The 22,927-nt window shown below is 46.6% G+C and overlaps 1 protein-coding gene across 1 annotated transcript in view; it reads right to left on the bottom strand.

Annotated features, from left to right (window-relative positions):
• POLR1B (RNA polymerase I subunit B) overlaps positions 1-22,927 on the bottom strand; it is a 754,587-nt gene that overhangs the window by 244,673 nt on the left and 486,987 nt on the right. Inside the window, exon 8 of the mRNA XM_069607790.1 lies at positions 1,632-1,803. Coding sequence (XP_069463891.1) covers positions 1,632-1,803 — 172 coding nt within the window. The remainder of the gene's footprint in view (positions 1-1,631; positions 1,804-22,927) is intronic.

Genomic DNA, 22,927 nt, shown 5'->3' with positions numbered 1-22,927 from the left:
TGCTAGAGCATAGGAGAAACTCTTCAATAAGGTGTTGGCCCTTTTCCAATTTGAATGTGAAACGAAACCCCCCCCAATCCCACCTCCAACTAACCTTCTTTCCAGACAGAACTGTGGACAAGGTTGTCTCACTCAAAAAACAATAATCCAAAAAGAAACTCAAAGTTAAAAGTTTCACCCCAGAGCTCTTCTTCTCTTCAGCTTTGTGCCCTTTAACGAACATAGTGCTAATGTGAGGGAGGATAGCTCATGGGCAACGCGTTTATCTTGGAAGCAAGACAACGCAGCGAAACACAGGTCAGAATCCCGATCCTGCGCTTAGAAACCAATCTCTGGTACTAAGCGCGTTATAAAAAAACAATTATAATTATAATCCCGTTGTCCTACTGACACAACCTTTCACTTGTGAGACAGCAACCGAATAATCAGAAACACCTACTTTAAACAAAAAATCCAAACCCTTTAATCCTGTAAAACACTTCCGATACTGCATTTCCCACTTGCATTATACCACACTGCCTTCATTAACTTTTGACTTTTTTCATTACCAATCGTTCAGCACTTCACTGCAGAATTTTGACACCAACTCAATCTACACTGCTACCTATCTGTAGTAGCCTGAATCTGAACCCTGATCTCTAGCCTACCTCAAGGCTCCTCTTGTTGTTCAACTCATTCTCTGCTGTCCAATTATCTACTTTTTCCGTTGCTTGCCTGATTTGTTTTTTATTCACAATTTTCCCTACCCATATCCTGGATGTGCAGGACAAAGATTAACTACACTCTTATCAGTCACCATTAGTGTATGTCATGAAATCAGCAACGGATGTGTGACAATTGGTTAGATTTAAATTGTCCTAAAACCAACATTCTCATTACCAACTTTACCTATCAAAAATGTCACTCTTCACTTTTCTAACCATACTCGGGCCTTGTGAAATTCCTTTTCCTCAAAGACCTTGGCATCCATGTCAATGTTGACTGACTTTTCGCTCCCCTGATAAACTTAATGGTGAGCCATTACTTATTCAGCTGCAAACGTTCAAAATGTCCATCCAGTACATAATGTCCTGCCCTTTCATCCCCATAGAAAGTGCTCATAATTAATGCAATTCAGTCTCCCATACTAAAGCAACAACATTTACCTAGCGCTCACACAGAGTTCAAAATGCCACAGCCCAATCTTTGCTAGGCCGCAAAAGATGCACCATCAAGACCCTTGACCTTTCGGCCTTCAGTGTATAAAAGGCAATAATCACATTCAATTTCCAATTCCTCTCCATTGCAGATTCACCGTTAAACAGCCAAACCCATTAATTATCAATAGGTTCCAGCACTATGTCCAACCGTAAGTCTCACTATTCTACCAACTTTAAATCCTTTGCTTTCACAAATGAGACCTTGACAATGCATAAGGAAAAATCCTGACCATTAGAGTTTCCTCAAGAATCGAAAAAATCCCAACCCACCTAACATCAGTTCATCCTGGCTTAGTCCCCAGCACCATAGGTTCACTGTAGTAGTGAACAGTACACTTTGCAATTGTTTTAAAGAAAAGTAATGAAATCATAATCTTCAAGACCATGTACAACCTCCACTAAACAAATGGACTTTGCTGATTGACGGCTCACCTGTTTTTGAGCGAAGGTTGCCAGTGGCAAGGAGATACTCGCAATACCTTGTGACGTCTTTCCCAATACTGAATACTCTCATGAGGTTGTCAGAGGTGATGGTAACTGTTGTCTTTTGGGCCTTCTTTTCTAAGGCTGGTTTCACAGACAACAACCAGGCTTCCATTTGTTCCTTATGTTTAAAAAAGGAGAGCATGTACAGCTGAATTAACATCACATCCACAGTACAGAAAATGCACAGAGAAGGTTGTAGAGTTTTGGCCATGTAGTATTTCTATCACCATAAAATGCAAGAACATCTAATCGATGTGGGACAATGGGTGAAAACATTTATCTCAATCATTTATTTTGTATGTCCAGGTCTCCATAGATTATTCGCTCCACAATGATCCTCTTTAGCTTATCACAGCAGCCTTGTTTTGCCAGTTCAATTTACAACTAACCTGGAGAAAAGACACAGGTATTGTGATGAATTCTATGGAGTCATCACTAAAACCAAGCCATGTGGCCAGGGGAAGGCAGCCGCTACCTGATTCTCACCTTGGGGGTGGTAACATGAGGGAGGATCACATGGGAGGGGATGACCGTCAGGGGGGAGTGGTGATTCTGCTATGAGGGATGCAGGATTCATCCTCTTCGGAGTATTAAAGTCCCATAATATCCAAATGCCTAATGGCATGCTGCCAGTGTAAAATTCCCCCTCTTCTAGAACTACCCAAAGCACAGACTATGAAAAGTCTGCTTACCAGTATAAAACTGGTACATTCGGGGTTCAGGAAGTAAATATAACCTCTAATTGTTTTGATTCTGCCTTATATGGAGGTCCTAAACACAAGGGCAAATCACAAACTCTTTTTACAACTCCTCCTAACATTAACACCTCTAAACCACAAAATTGTTTGAGTTAACTACATGCAAAAATACCAAAAACATTATGGATTCAGGACCCATAATGCCGGTGGTACTGAGACGAGGAAGAGGGACTCAGAGTTGATGAAGATTCAAGGTACAATGAAGTTTAATGAGCAGTCTAGTTGTTTTAGTATGAAGCACCTTAGCGGGACATTTAAAGCCGGAATGAGTTTCAGGTGGGGAGAGCGGCAGAAGCAGGAGTAGAAGCAGAACCAGTGGCAGAGGCGACAGCAGTACTGAATACGGGAGACCCTGTGGAGGCAAAGGAAGCACCAGCTGAGGCCGCCGCGGGAAAAGTTGTGTGGCCGTGCAGAGGGAGCACAGCTGAAATCGACCTTGGGAAAAGCTACACTGTGTAGGAGTTGAGCTCCCAACACGCCATAACCCGCTCCGGTCAAGAAACCGAGCCGGAGATCTCCAGGAGCTGTCAGAGCTGCCCTGAAGGACTGTGCCGGCCGCAACAGCCATATGGAAGCTGGCAGCCATGTAAATAGACCCGGAGAGATCCACTGCAGCACCCGCGAGTCAACAGGATATGCTGAGGAAGACCAGTGAGTTGGCCTGAGACGGCAGGTGACCCCGGAGCGCTCCGAAAAGGACTCTTAATGAAAGCTAATGATTTTGAATACCGAACAAATGAAATAAGGCAGCCAGAACTCAACTTCCCTAGTAAGGGATATGCGAAGCCATCATGAAATATAGATATTGACGGGGACTGCACTCGAGATTAAAAGAAAGTTATTGAAAGTATCAACACGCAAAGGTATTTAGACAATATTCTGCGATTGTAATAGGGGTGCAAATTGGAAAAAATAGGACTAGCTTCGAAAGTCCCAAAAAACCAATGACAACCTTAAATGTCTGAGCAGACTTCGCTCAGAATCCAACTTGCATTCAACCCAAGATTAGCCCAAAAGTTTCCAATGTGCTAGCTATACCAAAAATATCTCATAAACAAGCAATTAAAAGCGCACAAAATAAGTTGCTTAGTACGAATACAAAGTCGTCTTTTAATATAGAAAATTTACAAAACACAATAACATGCTTTACAGGATCTACAATCCTATAGACAGTCTAGGAGTGTCAAAATCATAAAGTTTCCCATTTAACTAACGTAACAGGCCATATATCGCCTATGGCTGTTCGTTGTCCTTTGAATGAAAGCAAATCAACAGAATCAATGTTAGTCCTAATTTTCATATCAAATAATTATTATAATCCTAGTGGTGAGGGAAATGATGTAAAAAATCCTATGCTTTTCAGGACCTCAATGCCCCTTCATCAGGGATACACCCTCTACAAATCTGAAAGTCAGAAAGAAATTAAAGACAATTAACATAACAAATTGATTGAAAACATTTGGACAGTTGTCAATTACAAAAAATTGTAGCTTGCAAGAAAGCAAAAAAATAATCTCAACCGTGCTGGTGTGTCACTTCACCCTGGACCACACTCTTTATGAAGACAAAAGGAATGTGACAACCACCCACACTGCACGGTTTCACCTGAAAGGTAAAGAAAAAATGTGAAATCTGAGTGCGTGACCCAAGGGTCACCCTTCACCGCACCACCAGTGTAGGAAACAATTGCAGGTATTGCAGGTACCTAAACGCCAAAAAAGGCTCTTTTGTAGTGAATCTCAGCTGGAACTAGTGGCCATTTCAAAATTCAGGATCCAAAGATTACGTACAAACGTAATTGTCAGCAAACTGAACGAGCCAATATATAGAAAGAAAAATTGAAAAGAATATATCCTCCAGTATGTTAGATGAGTGAAAGAACCTGATCATGTGCTCCTAAACCATCCCCCAGTATAGGGGTGCATTAACAGTTACCTTGAATATGGTGCTTGTCAACCTCACTGTAGAGTATAGCAAATATGGATAATCAATACAAAGCTGCAGTTTGCAGGCAAGCGTATACGTGTTGGTCATGATCGTTTCACATCTAAACACATTAATCAAGTAAGAAAGGCACTGCGTTAAGTGGTCAAACCTTGCTGTGTAACTAAATGCCAAAATAGTCCATTGTCGTCATGTATTCCAACCTAAATTACAGAGAGTGCAGCTTACCTTAGGGGTAGAAGTCACCCTTAATCAAAATGCTGAGATTAAAAGCATGGAAAATCCCAACACGGCCAAGTTAGCCAAGCGTCTGTGAAGCCGCAGGGTGTAGAAGCACCAGACACCAGAACTAACTATTAAAGCGGATAGCTGAGTAAATGTTAGAGAGAGAAGGGACAATGGAAGAAGATGCTTATCTGTATTGAAAACAGTGGTTGCCATATAGGAAAGATATGCACCCTATCATGCAGTGCATATATCATATAAACAATGCTGGAGTTTCGGGAAGGTAAAGTAAAACCAAGTATATATATGGGATACATTACTCACAGTAATCGTATTTCTGATGCTTTTAACTGCTTAGATTCACATGCTGTTCATAGGCTGACATCTAGTGGAAGCTGCGGAGTATTACAGTTGTTTTCGAAATTCGAAAAGGGACGTCGACAGGGCGTGCCAGTAATATTAACCCTAGTGTGACGTCCACTGTACCCATGGTCCTTCACGCCTCGAGGTCCCTCAGATTGTTACTTTTCTGATATGAGGTAGCATGAAGTGTATCGTGAGTACAGATGTAGCCAAGCAGATATGTATCAGACAAGCTCATAAGCATCCATGCGCCTTCTCTCCGAGGGGAGGAAGGGTGGGCGCATGTGAATCTAAGCAGATACAATCATCAGCAATACGATTACGGTGAGTATTGTATCCCTTCTGAGGCTTGTGAAATCTGCTTAGATCACATGCTTTGGATAGATTAGCGAGCAGTGTTAGGAGAAGGTGGTGGGTTGTGGGAAGGTTCATGGGCAAACGGATGTCTTCAAACCGGTTGTCCCACCTGTGTATCTGTCTTGGAATGTGTGTCAATGCAGTAGCGCTGAGTGAAAGTGTGTACGGAGCTCCATGTAGCTGCTTTACAAATGCTGTCTAGGGGGACATTTGCAATAAATGCCAGAGTAGCTCCCATGCTCGTTGTGGCGTGAGCTCTTGGCGTGAAAAGAAGTGTCTTGTCTGACAGGGAATAGCACAGTTGTATGCACCTGACTATCCATATGGAGATGGCATTCTTGGAAATGCAATCCCCTTCTCTGCCTGGGGCTACGGAGACAAACAGTTGGTCTGTTTTCCTTAGCAGTCTGGTCGTGTTTACATAGTAAAGGACAGCCTTTGTTACTTCTAGTGTATGGAGTTTTACCTCAGCTGAGCTTTTTGGGTTCTGGAAGAAAGCCGGAAGCTCAATGGACTGGTTCACATGAAATTTAGAGATGAATTTAGCAGAGAACCAACGATGAGTACGTAAAACCAGTTTGTCTTTGTGCATGACAAAGAAAAGATCCTGCACTGACAATGCTTGCAATTCACTAACTCGTCTTATGGAAGTAATAGCCACCAAGAAGGAAGTCTTGTAAGTCAGGTGTTTAAGACTCGACTTGTGCATCGGCTCGAAAGGGGGTCCCCATGAGCTTAGCGAGTACTACATTGAGATTCCATCCTGGCAGCAGATTTGAAACCGGAGGGTGAAGTCTCTTAACCCCCTCCATGAATGCTTTGATGACCGGCACCTTCCACCAAGAAACTTTATTGTGAGAGGTGGTGTAGGCTGACAAACCTGCCAGGTGGACTTTCAAAAAGTTGAAAACTAACCCTGAGTCCAGCAAGTGGAGCATGTAATTTAGAATGTGGGATGGGGTACATGCTATGGGGTTAATTTGTTTAGACTGGCACCAAATTGCAAATCTCCTCCCCTTGGCGAAATAACAAGTGTCTAGTGTTAGGCTTTCGTGCTTTCTTCAGGATATCCATACACCTCTGTGGTAGGTTAAGTTGTCCAAACTCTATGACTTCAAGAGCCATGCTGCCAAGTTCATTGAGTCAGGTTGAGGGTGCACTGTTAATCCCCAGTGCTGAGTGAGCAGATTGGTCAGGCATGGGAGCTTGATGGGATCGCACATCGCCAGTTTGCGCAGATGTGGATACCAAGGTTGTCTTGCCCACTTAGGAGCAACTAGGATGAGTGTCACTTGTTCCTTGTGGATCTTGTTCACCACCTTGTTCATGAGAGGAGTGGGGAAGGGGGGGAGCGTAAGCAAATTTCCCTGACCAGTTCATCCATAGGGCGTTCCCCTTGGAGCCTAGCTAGGGGAAACTCGGCGCGAAGTCTGGGCATTGACTGTTTTTTCTTGCAGCGAACAAGTTTATTGTGGGGCAATCCCATTGAGAGAAGAGGTGCCCTACGACCCTTGTGTCTAGTTGCCATTTGTGTTCCTCTGGTAGGGGATTTCTGCTCAGTGACTCTGCCAGAGAGATGAGTTCCCCTGTAACGTGCTGTGACGATAGGAATATTTTCCGTCTGAGTGCCCATTTCCAAATTTGTTGCACTAGCTTGGACAGATTTGGAGAACGTGTGACCCCGTGCGTGGTACCAGGTAAATGCGAGATGCTATCGCACCTAGCAAACGCATAGCTTTGCGTACGCTTATCTGGCGGGCGGCTTGATAATGAGGTATTTGCAGTAACATGTTTTGGACTCTTTCCTCTGATGGAAAGACCAACACCTCTCTTCTGAGTTTATTACAGCTCCTAGGAACTGTTTGGTTGTGCTCAGCACTAGGCTTGATTTTATTTTGTTTATTGAGAAGCCCAATTGAAAGAGAAGGTTGATAGTTCTTTGAATGTTTTGCCTGCAAATTTCGGGAGTCTCCCCTGTAATCAGCCAGTCGTCCGGGTAAGGGTACACTGGGATTGCCTCCCTGCGCCAGTGTGCTGCCACCACCGCCAGTACCTTTGTGAATACCCTTGGAGCAGATGCTATTCCGAAGGGCAGCACTTTGAATTGGCAGTGCTGCTTTGCTATTCTGAAACGCAAGAATCGTCTGTGCGCTGGGAACATTGAAATATGAAAAGAAGCATATTTCATATCCAATGTTGCAATGTAGTCCCCCCGCATTACTTCTTGTAGCGTAGTCATGCAGAACATTTGTGGCTTGACATATTTGTTTGCATGGCGTAAATCTAATACTGGGCGCATTGTTAGATCTTTTTTTGGCACCAGGAAGTAGGTGGAATAAATACCCTTGTTTACCTGGTTTGCCGGGGATGCGTTGATCTTCCTTCGAATGAGTCTTCTGGCACGGGGATGGTTCCGGGGTCGCTCGATGAGCTCCACACAATAACCGCAAGCCACGGTGGATAACACCCATTTGTCTGAGGGGATTCCCTCCCATGCTTGGGTGAAGTTTGAAATACGCCGTCTTACTGGACAGGCATGGGAGGGCACCTGAAGCGGGTAGTCACTGTTTTGGAGGTGTGGTACCACCTCTAGACGAGGAGGACCTCCCCCGGCAGTGGGATCTGCGCGACCCCCTCTGGTAGCCTTGTGAGGCTTAGCCTTGATTGTTACCCCAGGATGCTCTCTGATTCTGACTGTAGCCTGAACTGATTGTGAGCAACGAAAACTACCATTGCCTCGCTGGCCAGTGGGTTTATTAGTTAGCTGGCCCAACGACTTTAGTGTATCATATTCCTCTTTAGCAGTTTTCAAGGCGTCTTCAACTGCCTTTCCGAAGAGTAAGTTGGGCTCGATGGGCATATTAAGAAGCGTGGCTTGCTTGAAGCCGGACCGGCGTAGCCAAGCATGACGCTTAATAATTGTTCCATCTGCAATAATCCTGCCTGCATTGTCAGCAGAGTCCAGATCATTTTTTAACATGCAGCTTGAAACTGCCCTGCCTTCTGCAAAAACAATGGCCAATTGTGTCTTAAGGGGTTCAGGGGCTGATGAAGACAATGCCGATACCTCATCCCATTTATCATTTATGGCATTTATAACTCACCAGAAGAGTGGTGTTATTAGCTATCCTCGCCTGAAAAGCAGCCGAAGAGGACACTTTCCTCCCGATTGTGTACAGCTCTCCTTATCCAGAGGTGCTTTAGAAGAGGCTAGGGGTGTTCCTGCTCTCTTCCTTGTTGTTGAAACTACAGGAGAGTCAGGTTTGAGCTGTTCTCTGATATAGAGAGGGTCTGGCGAAGCAGGGCAGAAGAGCTTCTCGATGTGGGGATTAACTGCCCGCGTCTGGGAGAAGTTTCCAGCGAGGGTTGTATCTTCCGCTGAATTGACTGCAGTAGGGGAATGAACTGAGTTACAGCCTTTTTATCCCCCAAAATGTCGTCAACAAAGTCCTTGTCTTGTTGAGTTTCCTGCATCTTTATCTGGAAGTGCTCCGCTGCCTTGATGTTTTGTAGTGGCTGGTTATCTATAGGTGAATCCGTCACAGGGGGATCCTGGTTGATGGTAGAGTCCATGTCATACATTTCTTGCTCTTCATCATCATCACCATAGTAAGGGTCTGCGGCCTCTTGAGTTACATAGAGGTCCTGAGTGTAAGTGTCTGGGTCATACAGGTCAATGACTGTGGGGTCTTGCTGTGATGGAATAGTTAGGGTATCGGGGCGAGACCGCTTTGAAGGGTGTTGAGAAGCAGTGGCCGATACAGGGACCTGAGAACTAGAGACTGCTGTTGTGGGTGGGGTGGACTGAAGACTTTGGAAGTAATTGGGGTCCTTTTCAAAAAAGTTTGCCATGAAGGTCATCCTTTTCATGACCCTATCAATATCCTCACGTTTCCATTGGGCAGAGCTAAGAATGGACATAAGGTCTAATGGAAACCCCTGATCAAGAGTGAATGGGACTTGTGGTGAGGACTACCCTTTTTTCTTGAGGGCTGTAGACAAGGAATCCTGTTGCTGTGAGTCCTTACCCTTGTGTGGGGACCTATCTTTATGGGACCTTTCCCTGTGAGGGGTCTTAGAAGACTTCTTCTTGGACTCCTTCCCCTTAATTAGGCCTTCAGCTGCGTGTTTTTTAACCAAATGGGATTGTCTCGCCTGAATAGGGTTTTTTACTATTTTCGACGAATAATGTCGAACTTCAGCTACGGAATGATCCGAAGTCTTGTCTACTGTAGTGTGACGTTCGAGAATGGATTTAGTCACAACGTCTGTTCTGTCTTTCGACAGTCTGGGGCCGTCATGTGGCGATCGGGACCTCGAGTGCCCAGAGAGATTCTACGGACCTCTCCCTAGATGTCGTGCGAGGGCCTTTGTTCGACGAACATTTCGAGTCTCGGCCATGGGTTGTGTGCTTAGTGGAAGGGGCTGTGAGAGCGCCACTGCCGCCGGGTGCTGTCCCTGTAACAAGGCCGCCGGTCTGTCTGATGGGGCTGAAGTATCCCCATCGCCTTTGCCGTCGGATAACGCAGCGTTGCTGCCGTCGCTGAAAGTCCCCTCCACGTCCATGCTGGCCTCGACCTGCATGGCTTGGTGGGCCCAGCGACTGGTTAAACGGTCCTTTAATGTCTTGGGTTTAAAGAGCTTACAGGCTTGACAGGTCCCTTTGATGTGATCCCGAGGAGACAAAGGTTGCACATCAGGTGCCTGTCGACCCAAGGGAATTTTCTGAGTTGCACTTAGGGCACAATTTGAAAGGGGTTCTATCCATAATGGAAAGACACAGCAGCTAGGCGAGAATAATGTATGAAAAGGGGAATACACATTCTGAAATGTCCTCCCACCTCTCTCCCTACTGTGTGGGCTGAAACCCGAAGCGGCCTTCCAAGGCCGGATCCGTCGATGGGAGTCTTCGATGGTCGCGTCTTCACCACTTTCGGATCTCGATAGTCGGTGATGTAGAATATAAAGGATAGGAAGAGAAACTCTCTCTAATTTGTATAAATCAATGGCGGTATACCGAAAGGAGAACTCCGCAAAACAGCGTCTGTCTACGATGGCGGAGAAAAACAATCTGAAGGACCTCGACGCGTGAAGGACCATGGGTACAGTGGACATCACACTAGGGATAGTATTACTGGCACGTTTTTTTTTTTTTTGAAAAATGTATCAAACTACAAATTCCAGCCAGAGAGGTGTTTAAGGCTGAGGATGTCATAGCACAATAATGCCCAAGCACTCTAGACCGCTTTGGTGAAAACATATATATTTTATTTCTTCATTGTAATAATGAGCATCAGTGTTAAAAAATTCTTATTCAATTCTATGCAGACCAGGTAAAAAGCATGATGAGTACCTCACCGGGTGGAGTTCGCCACGCGTTCCGCTCTATTCCAAGAGCTTTGTCAGGCTATTTGTAAATCCATTTGGTTGCACGTAACCAAAGTACCGTTTGTGAGTAGTAAAGGGATATCATGGAAATATAAACGCAAGATAACATGCATTACCAAGTATGTAGTATATGCTATTACATGCAGTTGTGGACTACATTACATTGGATCCACAATAGATCCCTTAAAACAGCGCATCTTGCAACATTATCGGGCCATAAAAAACAAGGAACAAACCTATTCACTACCAATTCACTTTGAAGAAAAACATAATAGTGATGTGAAAGCAATGTCTTTTGTGGGTTTGGCACATGTTCCCCAGCATCAAAGAATGGGAAACAGAGAACTCAAATTACGCCAACTTGAAACCACTCTAATTTGTAAACTTGATTCACTAAAACCTGATGGATTAAATATTGATTCAGAATTATATGTGTTCCTGTATGAATAGAAATGAAATTGATGAAGCTACTATTATCGCTTTTAAATCTGCTCAGAACCAATTGAAAAATAACTATGAACTTGACTTCTCTTTCTGATGTATTATTAGGAAAATATGACTTGACATAGGGACATCTAAACTGTATCCTAAAAATTCTATATATTGTGTACCTGTTTTTTAGAGAATGAGATAAGTACTTTTAACATACAGTCAGCACTTTATGTTTTTACATTGTATATGACATTATGAATAATGCACTGGCACTTTAAATAGCTAATTTGCACAAGCTTATTTGCACTTTATATAAATGCAAATTTGCACAAACTTATTGCACTTTATTTAAATGCAATTTTGCACGGTTTCATGCATAGACAATTGAACATGCATAAACAAACTATTTAACTTTCAGAAATACATATACATATGTGGATTCCACTTATTGTTGGAATCAATTATTACATGAGCACGAGCACTAGCATTCCGATTATGGTTATAAGAACCAATTAGGAAGCAATTTAAGAACTTAGTATAGCATGGCAGTGCAGGATATTAACATATCAGTGCCACTAGGTGCATGATAGTATGTGGAAAGGTAACTTAGACTGCATTCTTTTGTTTCTGCATATAATGGTAATCACCGGGGTGCTGTATAGGCGTGAGAACGGAAATTGTAATTCTGTTCCCTCAAGCCTATTATAACGATAGAAATCACACTAGTGGAATATTCCTGCAAAATTTTATCTATATAGTAACTAACCAAGTGGGTATTAACTGCGTGAGTGCGAGAGGTCCTTTCCAAATATATAGGCACCAGCCTTAATTATTAGGAGATCACGTAAACTCTTAGACCTTCAAAGATGGCGGATATTATTCTGCATGCAACTTTAGAGCTTTAGAGATATCTCGATCACAGCTCACTCAGAGTCACATGACTGACGTGTTTGGTCAGAAAGGCAGTAGTGATCACATGATCCAATGTAGAGAGTGAGACGGAGCGCTCCCGTAACGCGTTAACGTCCACTTGGTTACCTTTTAAAAACAATAGCGGGAGTGCAACCAAATGGATTACAAATAGCCTGACGAAGCTCTTGGAATAGAGCGGAACGCATGGCGAACTCCACCCGGTGAGGTACTCATCATGCTTTTTACCTGGTCTGCATAGAATTGAATAAGAATGTTTTAACACTGATGCTCATTATTGCAATGAAGAAATAAAATATATATGTTTTCACCAAAGTGGTCTACAGTGCTTGGGCATTATTGTGCTATGACATTCTCAGCCTTAAACACCTCTCTGGCTGGAATTTGTAGTTTGATACATTTTGATAGAAGTAGAGCGCAGAGATCTTTGGCTAAACGTGGATTTTTGAATTTTATATATATAATTTGCGTTGCAGACTCGACTGCATTGAGGTTTCTGGTGCTTCTACATACCGCAGGTTCATAGGCGCTTGGCTAACTTGAGCGCTGTGGGATTTTCCATGCTGTTAGTCGCAGCATTTTGATTAAGGCTGACTTCTACCCTCACAGTAATCTGCATTCTCAGTAATTTAGGTTGGAATACATGACAACAGTGGACTATTTTGGCATTTAGTTACGCAGCAAGGTTTTCCCACTTAACGCAGTGCCGCTCTTACTTGATTTATGTGCTTAGATGTGAAACAATTGTGACCAGCACTTATACGCTTGCCTGAGAACTGCAGCTTTCTTATTGATTATACATATTTGCTATACTCTATAGTGAGGTTGACAAGCAGGTTGACAAGCACCATATTCAAGGTAACTGTTAATGCACCCCTATAATGGGGGATGGCTTATGAGCACATGATCAGGCTCTGTCACTCATCTAACATACTGGATGACATTTTTTTCCATTTATTTCTTTATATTGGCTCATTCAGCGTGCTGACAATGGCGTTTGCATGTAATAGCTGGGTCCTGAATTTTGTGCTGGCTACTAGTTCTGGATGAGCTTCACTACAAAAGAGCGTTCCTCGGCGTGGCGTCTAGGTACCTGCAATCGTTTCCTACACTGGTGGTGCAGTGAAGGGTTACTCCTAAATCACACACTCTGATTCCACTTTTTCTTTACCTTTCAGGTCACAGGGCATTGTGGGTGGTTGTCACATTCCTTTTTTTACTCAAAAAGAGTGTTTCCCAGGGTGGAATGACACCAGCACGGTAGAGAAGATTTTTTGCTTTCTTCCAAGCTATCATTGTTTGTAATCAATGTGTTATGTTAATTGTCTTACATTATTTTCTGACTTTCAGATTTGTAAAGGGTGTATCCCTGATGAAGGGGCATTGAGGCCCTGAAATGCGTATGCTTTTTGACATCAACATTTCCCTCACTACTAGGATTATAATTATTATTTAATATGTAAATTAGGACTAAGACTTATTTGCTTTCATTCAATGGACAACAAGCAGCCATAGGCTATATATGGCTTTGTACATTAGTTAAATGTGAAACTTTATGATTTTGACACTCCTTAACTGTATATAAGATTGTAGTTCCTGTAAGCAAGTCAATGGGCCTCATTACAATCTGGCAGCTTCGGATCGCGGTGATTCCGTGACGGCGGTAATAAAGTTTCCGTGTCCGCAAGGTTGCGGAAAGACCGTCCGATTACGTGCTGTCGGTCACGCGCACCACACGGACGCGGAAACGTTGTTACCACCGTCACGGAAAAAGCCACGGAAATGGACATAGCGCTGCCACAAGTAGCGCAAAACCCGTGTCCGCCTCCGTCGCCACGGAAGCGGAAATACCATGATCGCCAAAAACTGGAAACAGAGAGGCGGCCATCATATAAAGCACAATCCATTGCCATCCTGAGTCAGCACAAGCACAATCCATACTGTGAGAAGGCAAAAAGGACCACCCGCATGTCTGCCAGGATTCCAGCACAGAGGCAGCGCAAACAGCGCTTCAGTGAGGCAGAGCTAACTGTGCTCGTGGAGCACATAGTGGAGCATGCAGAGATGCTGTTCAGTGCCGATCAATGGCGTACCACACTGCAGCGGAGGAAGGAAGTGTGGGCAGAAGCAGCACGCAAGTGCACCGCTGTGGGCGTGACAGTGAGGAGCGTCAATGACTGCCACAAGCGGTGGGACGACCTCAGGCTGAGGGTTCATAACCTCATCTCCACACACCCCCAACGCAGCAGTGGGACAGGTGGTAGTCCCCCTTCCCCCCTGAGGCTGCAAGCATGGGAGGAGGCTGAGGCAGAAGTGAGCCCACCTGCAGATGCTGGTAAGTGGTCAAACATGAATACCATAAAAGAATATGTTGATGGCATTACAGTGCCAAAGGACCCATTAAAAACCCTCCCCCCCAGGCAGTGCATGACTGGCCCAAAGGACCCATTAATAACCCCCCCCAGGCAGTGCATGACTGGCCCAAAGGACCCATTAATAACCCCGCCCCCCAGGCAGAGCATGACTGGCTCAAAGGACCCATCAAGATCCGTATGGCACCCAATATCACAACAATGCATACCCCAAGCAATCAGATGCATGTAACGAACACTATACAATGACCAACCTGTATGATGCATGTGATGCACCCATCAGCCACCACTGCAACACTAATTGCATGTCCTCTGTATCCCCATAGCCGTATCCAGTGACAGTGACACTGCACAACAGGCCAGGCAATCAGCACCGGCACGTGCCCAAGCCACCGCCCCCACACAAGAGGATGCTGCCAGCAGTTCGGCATCTCAGCCCCCACTACCAACTGCAACAGATGTGCCGGCCACCACCACCGACATCCCCACCGTCTCCACGCTGCCTGAGGCAAGACAGGTGCCACGGGAACCCACCATGCCCACCCAAACCAACACAGAAGGCAGCTGCACTGCAGAGGAGGCGGCCTGTAGTGACAACAGTGCCCCGGTAGAGCACTCTGATACTGGGCCACAGGGGGCGACACCCACATTTGATGACCTGGGTTCCTTCCATCAGCTGGAGTTTAGCCCCACTTCACTCAAAAGTCCCATGAGGTCACCCACCCCATCCATGGCAGAGCTGAATTCCCGCATGCAGCGGATGGAGGAGCAGCAGGCAACCCTCACCCAGCTGGTGGAGAGGGAGCTTGAAGAATCTAGGCTGCAGAGGGAGTGCTATAGCACGTCAGTGCGTCGCCTCTCAAGGTCTATTGGATGCTTTGCAAGCACAATAGTCACCCTGGCACGCCATGTGCGGGAGGGTCACGACAACACCTCCAGGCTCATTGAGGCCATGTTGATTGGGCAACAGGCAAATCTTGCATGCATGCCATCCATACCGGATTCTGTGCCATCAAATACCACCACCCCATCAAGCTCCACTACTGCCAGTCCAAGGAGGCGCTCAAGTCGGCTAACGGGGCTCTCGGACAAGGATGCACAGGCACAGAAGTGCACACGGAAGTGATGATGTGTGTGGGGCACTGCAGGACACACGTGGACTTGAAGGGTGTGAGGGGTGGGTACGTTTGGGTGGTGGGGGAGGTTGTTTTGGGTGTTTGAACATTGGGGCCTGGGTGGGTACGTTTGGGTGGTGGGTGGGCTCGGGTATACAGCTTCCCTAACCATTTCACCTCCTTCTCTGTTGTGAATTTATCATCATTTGAAAGCAAAACATACATGTGTGGACATCTATCATTTCATTTGCAGTACAACAAATCATTTATTGTCATCACTCTATGCATCAGCTCATCCCGTGCTCTTTGGCCATCAAGTGCACCCCCAGGGGGAGGTGGTGCCATCCCATCTCCATCCCCATCTTCTTCCTCTGCGTCTGGGGGCATTGGGATGCTCCTGCGCAGGCACAGATTGTGCAGCATGCCACATACGAGCGTGATTTTACCCGTCTTCACTGGGCTGTACAGCAGTGATCCCCCAGATCTGCTCAGACAATGAAAATGGGCCTTCAGCCGTCCGAATGTCCTCTCAATCATTCCAGGTGTGCGGACATGTGCCCTATTGTATGCCTCTTCATGCCTGTTCCTTGGTCTCCGTACAGGTGTCATCATCCATGGCGTGAGTGCATATCCAGCATCACCTACATGGGATGAAGATGGGGGGACATGTCAGTGTTTGTGGTATCATGTCTTAATCTGATGATGTGCTATCTTGTATCATTGTTCATTTATGCATATGTGCCATGCAGTGGTTTGAAGTGTTCATTGGGCATCACAGTGGATGTCCCCAACTGGATATTGGCCAATACATTTATGTGCATGTGTACTGTGCCCTGTGGGTGACATTGGATTGTGAGTATGTCATAGTGCAGTGATGTGCACACATGGCAGAGTGACTCCACTGTACTGAAGTAGTCAATGCACGACATCTCATTTACAGGCATCTCGTGCATTGGGAGGGCAGTGTTCCATTTGTGGGTGGGTGTCTGCAGTGGCACAAGGTGTATTGGACAGTGACAGGATGGGCTGTGGCAGGGTGTGTACAGGCACACTGTGGTGACCTGTCATGTCTTCCTTTGTGATGTTTGGTATCCGCTGTCTATTTGGTAGATGGGAGGGGGGGTGATGCATGTGCGGTCCAGCAGCACGCTCACATTGCTCATTGGCCTGGACACATACATAACACTTCAACAGGGTCAGAGCATTTTCAGCAGTACTCACCCAATTGCCATGTGCTTTGTCCGGCATATCGTTCCATGTACCGTGGCAACGTGGAATTCCGCAGTACCATTGAGTCATGGGTTGAGCCTGGGAAACGTGCGCAGCAGAGTGTAATCAGTAGCGTGGCATCACATACCATCTGTACATTCAGTGAGTGATACTGTTTCCTATTGCGGAACACCATCTCAATTGCACGTGGTACTGTCAGCTCAATGTGGGTGCAGTCAAGTGCACCTATGAAATTTGGCATGCCTGCTATGGCATGGAAGGCCAACTTTGTGGCAATGACCTTGGGGAGGGTACGGGGTAGGGCTATGTGTTCCGACACATGGCGCAAAAGGGCATCCAGTAACTGTACCAGGATTTTCGAGAAACAGGGTTGTGATATGCCGTGCAGCTCACCGACCGTGTGTTGATAGGTGCCAGTGCCAAGGAAATGCAGCACAGACACAACCTTCAGGAGGGGGGGGTGGCAGTGGGGGTGTCTATGTGGCTGCTGATGTCATCCTCAATTATGGCAGTGATGTACAGGATTGTTGGGCGGTCCAGCCGGTATATAGTGTGTGGATCTGTCCTGGGGTAAGGTTCCAGGGTGAGGCTCTGATGCGTGGTATTGCAGGCTGCCTGCGGGGTAGTGGCGGCTGCACAATGGGGTTTGCCATAGGTGCAGGGTTGGCTGGTTGGCGCCTCCGCCTCCTCCTCTGCACCATTACTGGCATCATGTGCAGTGCTGCCTGTTGGTTGAGTAGGCCCAGTCCAAGTGCTACTAGAGCTGCTGCCTGCATGGTCTGTGTTGTGTTGGGCTGGGTGTGGCCCTTTTGTGGGCTCCCAGTGTGCTGCTGGGTCCGGCTGGGCTGATTTGGTGAACCTGTGCCCTGATTTTGTTCAGCAGGCACTGTTTAACGTCAAGTTCGCGGTGGCGGCGGTACCGCCACCGTGATCACGGTTTTAACGCCATTTTTCTGGCGGTGTTTCCATGTCCGCGCTAGTTGTGATGCTCGCGGTGTTTCGTGTTGCCGGTAACGCAGGGGTTTCCGTGCAGGTGGACTTTACGGGACCCTTAACTCCGTGGTGGCGGTTTGAGGAGGTGCTATTTCTGGGGCCGCGGGTCATGATTGGGCGGAAGTGGAAACGGTGCCTGTATGGTTTTACCGCCGCCGTTAACTCCGGACCGGTGTACTTGTAATGAGGCCCATTGTGTTTTGTACATTTTCTTTATTAAAAGAGGACCTTGTAGTCGTACTAAGCAACTTATTTATTTTTAGTGCTTTAAGCTGCTTGTTCAAGTTGTTTATGAGATATTTTTGGTATAGCTAGCACATTGGAACCTTTTGGGCCAATCTTAGGTTGGGTGCAAGTTGGGCTCTGAGCGGAGTCTGCTCAGACATTTAAGGCATCATTAAGTAGGCACAGACAACTGAATAGAGTGTGGGCTATAAACTTTTATTAATTAAAAAGGAGGGTTGGAAAAAGACCTAACTTGCCCTATACTAAGGTGGGATTTCCCTACCTAAATAAAACAAAAAGATAGTCTGTGGCAGGAAGTCTAAAGCAAAAGGTCTGTCTGTGTCCAAAACCTATACTTGCCCTCACATCTAAATGTATACAATGTGTGAGGGATGTCAGCATCAAATGGGTAGTGTTCAAATTAAAAGTTCAGAGCTTCTTCCAGCTCTTGGTTGGAAAAGAGGTTTTCCTTCCCCAAGGTTCAAATAGTTCACGTTACCAAAGAGGGGTTCCCTTACCCAAGCTTTCAAATCTCTAAATGTTCCAAAATAACTCAATTCCTTGGGATACCTCTCCGCTCTTTTGGTTTGGTTACCTTTCAATAAAGTTCAGTTCCTCAATTTCAGTTCACATACCTTTTCCTTGGATCATTCACAAAGCGGCTTTCCTTAGCTGGGTGTACTCGGTCGAGGCGCAGTTGTCAGACCACACAGTCCAACAATTACAGGTCACGCAACCGACGCACCTTACTTGCGTCTGCTTCATGCCACAGTTTCAGCACATACCCTTGATGCTTTATTATTGCTTGTTTTGCCACCATTTACTTGTTTAGTAGCTTTTGCTTGCAAAACCAACTTAGGCTTCTCAGTACACTCTCCTGCTAGGAAACTTAATCACTGTCACAATTCACTTGACCAAAGCATGTGGTACCCTTTTCCAGGTTTCCTCGTACTTTACTCTTGCATACAGGTTTTCGTTTCTCAACAAATCATTTATTTCAATAATACTTATTGATATCTGGCAATGCTTGCTTGACTATTGGCAATGTTTATCACAACCATTAATTCCTTCCAATACTACTTAATGATAGCTGTTTGAATTTTGACAATGCTTACTTGACTCTTGGCAATGCCTCAAACATTTCTCAGTCCCCTGTTCTCAGACCTTTAATATATTCAAGTTTTCTTAGCTTCTTTTGGGCGCTTGACACGCCCCTGGGTCTCTTTGCCTTCTGGGCAGACTCACCGTTTTCCAGTCGCGTGTCTGTCGGCTTCGGTGTGGTACTAGAAAACCTCCTTCGGTTCTCACTGCTTCACACCACCTTTTCACGGCCTAGGGGTCCCTTCTAAAGGACTTTGCTTCACCCTGCTGCTTTCCTTGGAGCACCGGTAAGCACTGTCCTCGCAGTTCTGTAGCTGCAAATGCCCAGGGAGCTTCTCTCTGCTACGGGCATCTCTGCAGCATTTCGCAATGCCAGTTCAACTTCTCCCGGCTCACCTGCGAGTCTCGACCTGGCTTCTCTCCAGGTTACGCTCCTCTGCTGCTGTAGCTTCTCTGGGTCGCCGCCTCTCGTCCCGTGTCCCGCCATGTTTCCAACCGAAGTCCTCCTCTTGCCATTGATTACTCATTTTAAAGTTCCCGGCATCAATTAAGGTTTCAGAAAGACTAGACCGCTCCTTGTAAAACCAACAGTCTTTCTTCAATGCTTGGTGCCTCTTCCTCGTCCCAGTACCAAAGTGATGTTCGTGTGTGTAAGAGTCAATAAAGAGAGGATGCATGGCTCTTGTGTGTCTCTTCCTCGTCCCAGTACCTGACTGGTGTTTACTGGGAGATGATTAATGTAAAAGATAGGGAAGGGACTGGTAGTAACCTACAAAGGCCTGTGGGATATTAGACTCATTAGAAAAGTGAAATGGGGCACTCCCCAATTCTCCTCTACCCAGGTGATTCTCCCTCACATTTCCATCACCAGGATCAGGATCCGATAGCGACAGCCTTTCCCCTGGCCACCTGGGGGGAGGATATATTGGGGAAAGAAGTGAGGACGCCCTCAGATTACTCACATATACCAATTGGGGCATAATTGCAACCCCCATTGCCAGCAGCCAAGAGGTTGCATGAGAGTAACACAAAATCTGCAGGAGCAGAGCTCTCCTTATACGAGATGCCAATGGGAAGAAAATTGTAACCTGTATTACCAAAAGGCTGTAGAAGAATAAGAGACAACAAAATCACAACTGCCTTTTTGTGGACTACCAATCTGGGGAGGGCTGTAACCCATATTGTCATGACACTTTACAGAGAAGTAGTTATTGTTCCAACCTCCTCACATAGGATACTGGTGTGGAGAATCTTGGAACAAGTATTATCACTGAACACAATTGTAGTTGTTTGAGTTTTTATCCTGGCAGGCAAGTATACCAGGAAAGAAGATGATTTGAAGCACTGTGGCTGTGGTAAAAATGTGTGTTGGGAAGAACCCGATAACTCCATCACTTTTCTTGATGAATTGTTGCGTTGTTAAAAATACGTGTTACCAAGAGGGCGGACTGCTAGTGTGTACGTACAGCACTGCGCTCCGTCCCGGGCCCGGATAAGCACTGGCAGGCCGTTTCACTGCCATCTCCCTGGACTCCCCGTGGATGGGGAGACGGTAACCAGAGTACCCCCACTCAAAGTAGCACTCAGCTGTGGCGAGAGAGAAGGCAGCGTTAACGCCGCAACGTTGAGGGCAGCAGAGACCCGCAGATGCAGGGAGGTGGTCCCCCCACTCCAGAAGCGTTAGAGCCTGCGGCGGTGTCCCCCGACCCCCTGGCGAGCAGCAGAGGCGCTGTGGGAGAAGGCTGCTGAAGGGAGAGCCGTGCGATGGGGCTTGGAGCCCCCCCCCATCAAGGGACCATCAGAGTTGGGCTAGAGAGAGAGGCGGCCTGCCTCCCAGGGGAAAAGCACGGACACTGCGCCCTCAGGAAGGAAACCAGGTGAGGAGTGGTCCCAGGTCCTGCTGCGCACAGGCAGTGTAAAATATTCTGAGTAGAGGAACCTCTCAGCGAGACTGGCTGGGAGGGGGATGAAGCGCGGGAGGAAAGCCCCAACAGCCGGAGAGACAGAAGGGCGAGCCCAGGAAGGGAGCCCTACCACTGTGACAACGTGGACAGGAGGGGGAAAGAGGATAGTGATCAAGACTACATTGGGAAGCTAGCTGTAGACACTGGGTGGGGCACATAATACCAGGGAACAGGAGCCACGAACTGCAGCCACAGTATGCACTGGGGCACTTCAGGGCCCCTAGCACATAGGTGGGCTAGAAGGGAGAGGGCCTCTTGAAAGGGCTGGCGGCAGAGTACAGCGGGCCCTGGTGGTGGCTCTGGTCAGACTGGAAGCAGCAGTGACCGAGATTGGAGAAAGAAGGGCAGCCGGAAAAGGGGTGAGACACCCTGTAGAGGAGGAAGCTGGCAATGACCCCCCCCACCAATGCTGGAAGGTGGTGGAGCCGGGCAATGACCATCCCATGCTGGTGGTGGGGATAGGGAGATATCGTTGTGACCCCCAGATGCCTGGAGCAAAGGGAAAGGGTACACCGGCAAGACCAGGGAAGCACCACCCCATCAGGAAGGATTACCAGAGAGGTGTTGTAAGCAGCAGACTCATGGGGCGGCAAATCCCCACGAGGGGCGGCACCAGGTCAGAGACAACCCCGGACACTGAGAAGGAGGTTATGGCCCTCAGCAAAGAAGATTCTCAAGAGTGCTTACGAGATATGGAGGGACGAATGACGGCCACTTTTCATGAGCAGCTCACCTCCCTGAAAGAGGACCTTAGAAGATCTTTAAAAGAAATGGGAGAGAAGGTTGGGACACTAGTGAGCCTGCAACCAAGATGGCCGCCTTTGCTTTAGCTCAGCCCAGACTGTTTCAAGGGGGGGGGGCCAGACCCACACCCACCGGGGGAGGGGCGGGGTCGAGCATATGCAGCTGCGGGGGCTTGTGTGTTAACGCATAGTTTACACCGTGCGCATGCTGACAGCACATCTCTATGCATATGCTAATGGCAGACATTGTTTTCATGTATTGAAAGAACACGTTCTGTTTAGCCAGCCTAATATTTGCACACGTTGACAGGACATATCTCTACCCATAGTGACCTCAAATCTTTTCTCTGTGCATACTATTGGCACATCTATTCTCGTCTGCTAATGGTGCATCTTCTCTGCGCACATACTAGTGGGACAGCTCTCTGTACATGCGTGCTAACTGCGCGCATGTGGACAGAGGAGATGTGCATGCTAATGACACACCTTCTCAGTGCACATGCTAATGGGACATACCCTCTCTGCACATCCCATCCCTGCACGTACTAACTGCACATCATGTGCAGCGACTGGATGTGCAGTTAGCATGTGCAAACTCCACATCCTGTCTCTGCACATGCTAATGGCACATCTCTGCTCTACATGCTAATTGCACTTCTGTTCCATACTAATGGCACATCTCTACTTGGCACGTGCAAATGACACATCTTTACTAAGTACGTAGCTAATGTTGGCAAAGCACATGCTAACGTTGCATCCAAAGAAAGGGTGGAAAGCTACCGGGCAGGAGGGCGGCCTGCACTTCCCAAGTTCCAATTACATGGAGGGCTGACGCAGCCTTGATGGGTGTGGCGCAGAGGGAAGACCGCAGAGGAGTCGCTTCTTTCTTACAAGAAATACAATAATGAAGAATGACTGTTCACATAAGTTACTATCAGTGCTGAAAATGGACAAAATGTACTGGGTCCAAATGTGTACCTGGTTTTCCCCCTCCCCTTTCCTTATTCAGCCTGACTCGAACACGTCCTCGCCAGCCCCCACCACAATGCCCAAAAGTGCTCCCCTGGCATTCTGCTCGGTTTTGCTGTAATAAATCAAGTAT

This window comes from Ambystoma mexicanum, chromosome 4q (genome assembly GCF_040938575.1).
Source record: "Ambystoma mexicanum isolate Mex_15411 chromosome 4q, UKY_AmexF1_1, whole genome shotgun sequence".
NCBI lineage: Eukaryota > Metazoa > Chordata > Amphibia > Caudata > Ambystomatidae > Ambystoma > Ambystoma mexicanum.
Note: the sequence above shows the minus strand (reverse complement) of the source record. Positions and strands in the feature narration are given on the sequence as shown.